We start from the raw sequence: 9,781 nt of genomic DNA, 5'->3' as shown, positions 1-9,781 counted from the left end.
TCTGACGAAAAGGTTAATAACGTCTAGGACTCCAGACTACTGCACTGAGGCCTTTATGGCCACAAACACACACTCGCAAGTACAGTCAGTGCTATCGCCACGGTGACAATTAAAAAAAACAAACAACACCACCATAATAAAGTACAGGAGTTGTTCTGTGTAGGTCAGTGCCTTCACCACGGTGACAAAAAAACGACCATCGTCATTTAGTACAGAATTGTGTTCTGTGTTCACATCTGTGAGGAGCTGTAAATTCACAATAAATACATATTTTGTGGTTTTAAGGGGTATGTGAGTGAGTTTCTTTTTCTATACAAGCTATTTTTTGGTGAAACAAGTATGGAGACAATGGCCTAGAAAGTATTTGGAGAGAGTGGTCTAAAATAGAGGTCTCCCTCTCCGAACCCCACCAAGCACATATTCCTGCAGGCCGGATGACCTACATATGGGAGGGGCTTAGTTCCAAACAGGTAAGGGTTATCACCAAATGGGAAGAACTTATTTATGCAAGATACAGGATGTACATCCTCTGTCTTTCTGGAATATTTCCATATGGAGGCATTCAGAAATATGGACCAATGTAAAATTGAAAAACAGTTAATAAAATCAAGCATTAAAAAAAGAATATGAAATTGATATTTGCTTGATTTACTGTTCATTTACAGCACATTTAATAAGATGCATGTTTGTTTTACTTTGTATTTTGCCTGCATCGCAACACATTGTTTTGCATAAATATGTTATTTATATGCCATATTAAAATGGAAAATAACTTTAAAATCTAGACTTTATCTAAATTGGTTTTGTATTTCACTCCCTTTGTGCACTAAATGTTAAGTGTGTCAAATGAAATGAAAGCAATTACTCACAAATCGTGGACATGATGTTTTTTGTTTAGGTGTGTCAAGGTGGCCTATTTGATCTATAGAGTAGTATGGCTGATAAGTTGGAGAAGTGTTTGAGCATGTAATTGCCATCACTGCAAATTCCTGTGAAAGCTTTGACCATCCCATCAGTCTAAAGCTTGCAGTTGTCAGTAGTATTATTACTCTTCACTCAGTTAAAACATCTGTGTCATCCTTCCTCATTATTGTTTATGGACAAAACATAGTGGCGATGTAATCAGGGTTTTATTGATGTGCTCGCCAACCGCAGTATTTTATTGGTCCCAGCTACCCCCCAGTTGGCTGATTACATCCAGTACAGAGAGCTGATATGGGGAAACTGTACCTTTCACCTCCAAGCTGAGAAGAAACAGGGTGGTAGGAGCTCGGGGTTCGCTGGTGGGGCAGCAAACAATTCCCTGACCAAACCTGCACCAGTGGGAGGGGCTTTACAGCAGGTGTGCTCTTTGCTTTTTGGTTGTAAGAGACCTAGTGAGGATGTAAACACTCCTGTCAGTACTGACAGGAATTCAGTCTGTACGGCCTGGTGTAGCATAATCATATGAAAAGTGCAGCCATGCAATAGTCTGGCCAGTCATGGATGTTGTGGGTTTTAAGGCACTGCTTGGAGAGTGAAATGTGTGTTTCAGGAAATGCATTTATGCAGTGGGCTTGCACCTTGACACATTCAGAATAAATGTAACTCACCACTGCAACTGGCACAATAACTGGCACTGGAACTGGCACATTTTACTGGAGTTGATTCTCATTATCCTTAAACACTTGCTGTAAATCACTTCTATTATCTTCCATCTTTTAACGCAAATTTAAACATAAATTTGGGAACTGATGTAGAAAGAGCTTGCCACTCTTTTATCCATGGTAGGCAAGCAAGCCAGCTACCACTAGATGGCACCCTTATTCCTTAGTGGTAGTTTATCTGGGGTAAACCTTAAAAAAAAAAAAAAATAAAAAAAATAAAATAAATAAATATATATATATATATATATATATATATATATATATATATATATATATATATATATATATATATATATACACACACACACACACACACACACACACACACACACACACACACACACACACATATATATATATCATCTTACAACTTTGGGAAAAATTTGTGTATGATGTGTATGTTTGTATAAGAAGTGAGAAGAGTAAATAGTTTCTGTTTCTATTTTGAAAGGCTAGCTGCACAGTATGGTATGTCACAATGCAACCAGTAAATACAAACAAAATCATTAAACCAGCTCTTATTTAAGTTGCTTTCTCCGATGTGGTATGATGTGGTAAACTATTGATTTAGAGGAACATCAGTAAGTGTGCAAGCTTTGTAAAATTTGGTAGTGCATAAAACTGGAGATGAGTGGTGCAACAATGTTTACTTGAACAATGTACGTGATTTATTGTGATGCTTTTCTGCAATGCTTTTTATAGCAGCTTCGAATCTGAGAAAGGCACTATATAAATTAAACTTATAATAATAATAGTAATAATAATAATAATAATAATAATTATTATTATTATTATTACAACAGCACAACAGAGAGCAATACTGACGGAATAATATTCATACACACACACACCATTATGAACACCTTAATAAATTGGCAAATGAAATTGATAAGATTAATTATAAAATTATTTAATGTTCCCTGCTAATTATAAAATGATTTTTTATAAGTAGTTTTATAATAATTCTCCCTACTAATTAATTTCATTAATGATTATGTTCCTTTCGTCTCAAGTCATAAAAGTCACAAATTCGACAACGTAATTATTTCTCATCTACCAGAAATTAGGAATAACACTCCTGAATCACAAGCATTGCAGGATGTTTATTGAGTAATCAGAGATAAAAGAAAATGCATAAAAAATTGAGGAATAAGTTAATAATGACCAGAGGCATCAAATTCACTAAAATCAAACTATAGCAAAATAAACCTAACCAAACAAAATGACCCAGACAAGACTTGTGATGAACTGAGAATGGCTCAAACTAATAAAACAGGTGATGAAAAAAGAAATAAAACAATAATTATTAAAGCAACCTGTGAGGAGAACTAACTAGGAATAAACAGCCTCCTTAGCAAATGGGAGAACAGAGTTAATCTAATTCTGATGGATAGACATTTACTGGTACCAGCTGATGATATATGAGAGATAGAGGCCTTACACTTTGAGGAGTTCAGTCAGGTCAGAACAGGCTGTTCCGGTAATGGAGGTCCCCTTTCTATCGTGTTGCTGGTTCCCAAGCCTGTGCTCACAACTCGGGGCCGATTTGCTTAGCTAGAGGCTATTGACTTGGCTTTTTAAAAGAAAAAGAAAAATTTGTTTTTAAATTTGTTTACAAACAATGAAGTATCATGAACTTGTATAATATGTGAAGTGACACATTTGCTTAGCTAGAGGCTATTGACTTGGTTTCTTAAAATAAAAATAAAAATTTGTTTTTAAATTTGTTTACAAATAGTGAAGTATCATTAACTTGTTTAATATGTGAACTGATACATTTGTTTAGCTAGAGGCTATTGACTTGGTTTCTTAAAAAAATTTGTTTTTAAATTTGTTTACTAACAGTGAAGTATCATAAACTTATATAATATAAAAAGTGATAAAGTCAGTTACATTTCTTTCCTGCTTTAATTGGAAAGCTGTATTTTGTCTAGTTGATTCATATAGAATTTCTAGTAAACACAATTAGAAATAATTAACAAATTTGTTTATAATAAGCATGAGGTAAGCAACATGTAATGTAGACAGTTGTGATGAATAATTCGAAAATAGCAAACACCTAATGAAGAGAATAAAAAAACAATGGACAAATTACCAAAATAATAGAAGCAAACACCACAATTACTGCACTAAGATAACCAGACATATGGTGTTTTTGGACTGATATGCTAATTGTTGGGTTGCCATAGCAGTCATGAACATTGCTTATGCTTATAGAATTATTTGCCATACTGAATGTATTTAAATTAAAAACCAGCACTCTCCAGTTCAAGGCTGAATGAGTACCTGACCCAGCTCATGAAACACTCGATAACGAGCCGGTGAGCTGAGTCAGAGGTTTTGAGCAAGTTTAAAAAAAAAGATTTGTCAGACGGCAGGACCAGATATAGAGAACCATGATATAACTTATGAGAAACCTACTTTAGATGAGGACAAGTCCTGTGTTCCTCATCTCAGCCCTAGCCTTTGTTCCATAGAAATCAGGTAATAATAATGATTAACCACTGATAAGCCAACACAACTGTCAAAGATTATAATACATGGAACAGTGGAAAAACAATAAGTTGCTGAATAACTTGGATCTTCTTATTGTATCTTTAAAATAGACGTATTGTTATTTCGTTGTTAGTCTTTCATCCTGAACTTTACTATTATTTTGATGATACCATGAGGAAACTATGTTTATCTGTTTTGGATCCCTTTTGTGGCAGAAATTATATGGTACATGCCTGTCAAAACCTTTTAAATTAAACTGAATTGGACAGTAAAGCTCCACTGTTATGTAGAGCACATCACATGACAAGTCCAGAGCTAGACTTCACATTACTGTAGCACTGGCTTGGTTGTTAACATCCATCATTTCAAAACCCTGGTTATCAAAGCCATCTTTGGGGTGGTGATGATTGCTTTGGCCATTGTAGAAGCAGAGGGCACAGTGAGCAGCTGGGACAGATTCCACTCTGCCGAAGTTGGAGAAATCCACGCGGTATTTGCCTTCCTTAGTGCGGGAGATGATGGGAAGAAACTTGTAGCCCCACTTGATCTCCAGAGGGATGTAAGACGTTCTGACCTGGCAAGCGGAACTGGTGGACTCATCAGTGCCATCCAGGAACACCACCAACTCAAAGTCCTGCTGCTGGAGGGTGTCTACAGCCAATTTAAAGAATGGACTTGTCTTGTCAATAACATGGTACAGAGTTAAAGGGCAGATAAAGAAGAGGTTGTCTTTCCCAGCATCCACCATGAAATCAACGTTGACTTGGTCCAGGATGACGGTCTCACCTTCAGGTGTGACGGTCGTCCTAAGCAGCTTGCCGTAGAGCTGGCTCCCGATCATCAAGGTTTTGCGTAGGTTGGCCACTCGTATTTGCAGGCACAGGTTACCATTTTTAGGGCAGATGACAGCAATTTTGCTAAAGGTGATGGTCTTGGCTCTTCTCTTGGGCAGAGTGAGTTTGGCCATAAAGAGTCCACACCAAAAGCAGTTAATTATTAAACCAATAACAGACTGGATAATAATGAGGGCGACAGCTCCAGGACAAAAAGGGCTGAGAACCCGCAGACCATAACCAATAGTCATCTGTGTCTCGAGTGAGTAGAGGAAGGCACTTGTGAGACCAAAAACATTATATATGCATGGCTTGTGGTTTGGGGGTTGGACTTGCCACCACATATCACCATTATCACGTGCAATCCAGTACCAGATGAGTCCAAAGATGAACCAGCTGAGAGTGAAGGAAGCCACAAAGAATAAAAGGACAAAGCGCCATCGGATCTCCACCAAGGTGGTCCAGAGATCTAGCACGAAGGCCAAACGGCTGCTGTGTCTCACATTGCCAAATTCAATGTTGCAGTGTCCATCTTTGGTTACGATGCGATTTTTCTTAATCTGACGCTTGGCCAGGTAATTTCTGAATAACTGACATAATGAGCGTGTCATCTTCAGGAAGAACAATCTGAGGAGGGAAAAAAACAACATTTCATTTGCATAGTGGCAGTTTTAACTAAAACAAACAAGCTTTGCCTTAGTAGTAGTCTCTAGAATCCTCTGAATGTAACTTCTGAAGTTACATTACAGAAAGTAATGGCAATAATTTAAGATACTTAAACGTTGGAGCATCATGAACTAATTGATGTAACTGGTAAGCTGAAAGACCAGAAAAGGATCTTTTGTTGACACTGGTTAAAGCAGTATTGCTGTCAAAACACTGGTTATTTTTGAATAATAAAGTTCCCTCCAAAGGACTCGTAGTGTTGTAACGTTGCTGCTCTGTGCAGGATACACAGATTCCCTTGACGTTGTGAAACATTTAATGACATTAAACATACACAACAAGGGTGGCACTCAAACATAACGCTGATGGAAAACATGACCGTACACTTAAGGTTAAACATAGAACACCTATACATTAATAACAGACTACACAAAACAACGTTACGGCTGTAATGGCCAGAAATAACACAGACGTAGCGACAGTGACCAACACCAGTGCACACGTTGACAGGGGTTTAACTAGACAGACAAACAGTAAACCCTGTGCAGGTGTGTGCAATCCTGGAAGGCGTGGTTACAAAACACATGTGAATCCCCCGGCATATGGTGGGCCATACAACATGACTTATGGGGGGGGAAGAGCGTTCCGTGACAAAACCCCTTCCCAAGGGGCGCAGGTCCCGAAGTGTCCTATTCCCGGACAGCGAATCCCAGGCCACCGTGCACCGTGCCTCTCTCGGGGCAGTCCGGTAAGCTCCACATGACATATGAGGGGGAAGCAGTCCTCGACAGTGACCCCTCCCCAGGGGCGCGGCTCCCGATGCTTCCCATTCCGGGATAGTGAACCCCAGGCTGCCGTACACACACACAAACACCGCACGGCAATGCCTGGTGCCCACCAAACACAAGGCGGGCTAGAAACCTCCCACCAGGGAGACCTCCTCGCACGAGGGAGAAAGGCAGGGTCCCTGCCTCTCTCGGGTCAGTCTGGCATGCTCCCCGTAACGTGATGCGCCTGTGAACAAACATTGGGCGCGAACACACACCAACAAATGCGCTGTTAAACACACATATTAGGCGCTGTGATACAGCGCCTGCTAACTTCGCAGGTGCTTTGAGTCTCATTCGCCATGTCATCTGTGTATCATGTAACGATGTCCCTTCGTAAGCCCCATGTCACCAGTGTGTTGTTATGTTATGTTGTCCCACTATAAGACATTTATTTTAGTCTGATTTTTCGTTATTGCTGGTGTCTTGGCTTTCTTTAGCTCCTGTTTGTGCATGTTTTTGATCCTTTTCATTTATTTGCATTAAACTCTTCCTTTGGAGACCCATGTTTGCTTCCTTCCTTTTCCGACGTTCTAAGCACTGTGAAGGGTTCAAAGTCAACAGAGTGAAGAGTAGTTCAAATTAACCTTCTCACCTTCTTTTTCTCATTTTGCAAATGGTGCAAATATGTAACTAAGATGTTGGCTACTGCGTTGAATGGCAGTCACATGAAACTGCACAACTGCATGTTATTCTGCAAATTCTGTTTTATGTACATGAAGTACGTACATATTTTATGTACAGGAATACATGAAGGGACATTTGGGCTTCTGTGTCTATGTCTCATAACACACAATGCTTCCTCTATGTCTCAGAGAGGTCAACCACAACAGCCTACAGACATGCACCTAATGTGTTGCTTGCATGATCTCAAATGGCAAGACACCAATTTATTTTGACACTGTGCTACATATTATTGTTACTATAATGGCATGGCAAGGCAGTGCAAGTTTTATCGTACAGCACTTTTGATACACAGCGGCAAGTCAAAGTGCTTCACATAAGATATGGAAGAATAATCAAGCTTATTACAAACAGAGATCTATTACCTCGGGAAGGTCTTATCCCCAAACTAAAAAAACGTTAAAATGAAATAGTTAATTAAAAAGAAAGAAGCATTAAATAAAACGTGAATTAAAATAATAAATGAACTTTGTCACGGAACGCTCCCCTTCCCACTGTTCACATAGTACGACCCCCCGCGTGCACACTGCTCAGACTGTGTTTGTATCCACTCCGCTGCTGTCAGCAAACACCTGCACCTGGTTTATTGTCGTTATGTTTGTATGCATTTAAATCCATTTATGCCTTTTTATAATACATGTTTTGGATTCCGTTTGTGGTCCCGTGTTCACCCTCCTCGTTCCACGTTAGTGCCACTGTATTTATCGTCTCGTGTTGCGTCTAATCAATGTCTGTCGCTTCGCGGGAAGTAGGGCGCTGCTCCAAAACTAGGGGCTATTCCCGAAGGCCCCCTGTTCCATGTACAGGCCATGAGCACTGGGCGGCTTCGCCCAAAGCCCAGGAAGAGGACTGCCTCAAGGGCTTCACCTCTAGGATGGGCTTTCCCTGGGCGGCTGGCGGCTGGCGACAGGCAGGCCGGAACCAGGGCGGACGTGCCCCTCTGCGTGGCCTGCAGGGCCTGCCATTTCAGCAGGCATTGCGGCTGTGCACCATTTGTCTATCTGCAGGCGCATCTACTCGTAGTTGTGCGTGCGGTATGTTTGTCCGGGCTGCATCCCACCGAGGATGCTGCCGCCGCTGAACGTCCAGGCCACGTCACGGAACGCTCCCCTTCCTGCTGTTCGTGATGTGGCCCGCTGCGTGCAGTGGGAGTTCAGACTGTCTTCGTAAGACGTGGATAGGTTTTTGATTCGTAAGGCCCGCTGCGTGCAGTGGGAGTTCAGACTGTCTTCGTAAGCATGCCGCTGTTGGCACACCTGCACCGGGTATATTGACGTATGTATTTAAACCGCTGTTGGTGTGCCTCTCCGTTGTTCTGTTTGATTCCGTTCGTGTTCCTGTTTGACTGACGTTGCTAGCGTTCACCCCGCTTGTTCCACGTGAGTGCCACTGTTTATTGTCTCGTGTCTGTCTAATGTCTATCTACGTCGAGGGAATCTGTGTGTCCTACTCCTTACCCTGCGGCACTAGGGTCATTACATTTAAAAACAAAGAATACAATTTTATAAAACGAGTGCATAAAATCAAATTGAACATAAAGTAAAAATGTATTCGTAGTGCTTAAATATGACTAAACTTACTTGTACAATAACTTTATAGAATAGCTCCACACTCTTGACTAACAGATATAGTTGAATGCGGATGTGATGGATGATCATTGTTATGAAACACCATGAAAATCAATGTTATACCATTCTAATGTACTGATTTATCAATTATTGTCTCATAGTACTATTGCTCAGTCTCTTCTATAAAAAGCACTTCATGTTTATTACACTGTAGTCTGAAGTCAAGTCTAAACTGCACCTCTGTTCATGGATTAGATTAGAAAGGAATGCCTTAAGCAGCTATTTAATCAGTGATGGCAAGTGGATCAGAGCTTTTTTTTTTTTTTTTACTTAGTAAAGGTATTAGTAAAGGTATTTGACTGAATATAATGAGCTAGATTGTCCATTCATAGCAAGTATAGGTGTAAATTAAAAGCCAAATGATCTGGAGACTTTCTTCAGACTTCTCAGTGCTATTTTCACAACTCTATATTTAAAAAAAGCTAATAGAGAACTTACCTTTAATGGAGGCTGCTGTTTCACTTTAATGCTCGCTGTCTTTCCCTATTATTTTCTCTAAAGGCCCTAATATGCAAGGTCACTTAATTATAGTGACATGCTACATGTTGCTCTTTGGTTATGGTGTTGTCGATCTTGAGGTGTGACCTGCCTTTTGTATAAGACCCTTCCCACAAGGCTGTACCCAGTGTGTTTAATGTTTACCTGTATACAGAAAACAAGTGACTTTCACCACAGGGATGGTGTGGGTGTGTGCCCCATGTGCCCTGGACAGGCTCTTTTAGAGTGCAGTAGACAGCACTAAAATGTCAAGTTCATCTATGGAGGGTATTCAAAATGGAAGCAAATCGGGGCACAAAAGCTGACGAAGTTTATTCCTTGGCAATTTATACATGCTGAGGTTTTGTACAACAATTTTTTGACTACATTCTTAATTTTTCCTTTTATGCCTTCAATGCATATTTTGTGTGGTGTTGTGTACACCCCCCCCCCCCCCCCCCAACATAGAAGTCTCATTAGGTTTTGCTTTAATGAGGAGAAAGCAAATATTTAGTGTCATGCAA

At 40.1% G+C, this 9,781-nt stretch overlaps 2 protein-coding genes across 3 annotated transcripts in view; one reads left to right on the top strand and one right to left on the bottom strand.

Annotated features, from left to right (window-relative positions):
- fbn1 (fibrillin 1) overlaps window positions 1-284 on the top strand; it is a 63,724-nt gene extending 63,440 nt beyond the window's left edge. For both annotated transcript variants that reach the window (XM_035524859.1, XM_035524858.1), the window contains one exon: window positions 1-284. This exon is cut by the window's left edge and continues 1,114 nt beyond it. The gene's annotated coding sequence lies outside the window, so the exon portion shown is untranslated.
- Window positions 285-4,244: 3,960 nt separating this feature from the next.
- On the bottom strand, window positions 4,245-9,327 carry kcnj1a.1 (potassium inwardly rectifying channel subfamily J member 1a, tandem duplicate 1). Its single transcript, XM_027022790.2, has 2 exons — window positions 9,219-9,327; window positions 4,245-5,602 (listed from the first exon to the last, which is right to left on the bottom strand). The coding sequence occupies exon 2, from the start codon at window positions 5,584-5,586 to the stop codon at window positions 4,465-4,467; it is 1,122 nt and encodes a 373-aa protein (XP_026878591.1). The 5' UTR covers window positions 5,587-5,602; window positions 9,219-9,327; the 3' UTR covers window positions 4,245-4,464.
- Window positions 9,328-9,781: the final 454 nt, after the last annotated feature.

The sequence above is a fragment of the Electrophorus electricus genome, chromosome 4 (genome assembly GCF_013358815.1).
Source record: "Electrophorus electricus isolate fEleEle1 chromosome 4, fEleEle1.pri, whole genome shotgun sequence".
Taxonomy (NCBI): Eukaryota; Metazoa; Chordata; class Actinopteri; order Gymnotiformes; family Gymnotidae; genus Electrophorus; species Electrophorus electricus.
The sequence above is the reverse complement of the archived record's forward strand: the minus strand, read 5'-3'. Positions and strand labels throughout refer to the sequence as shown.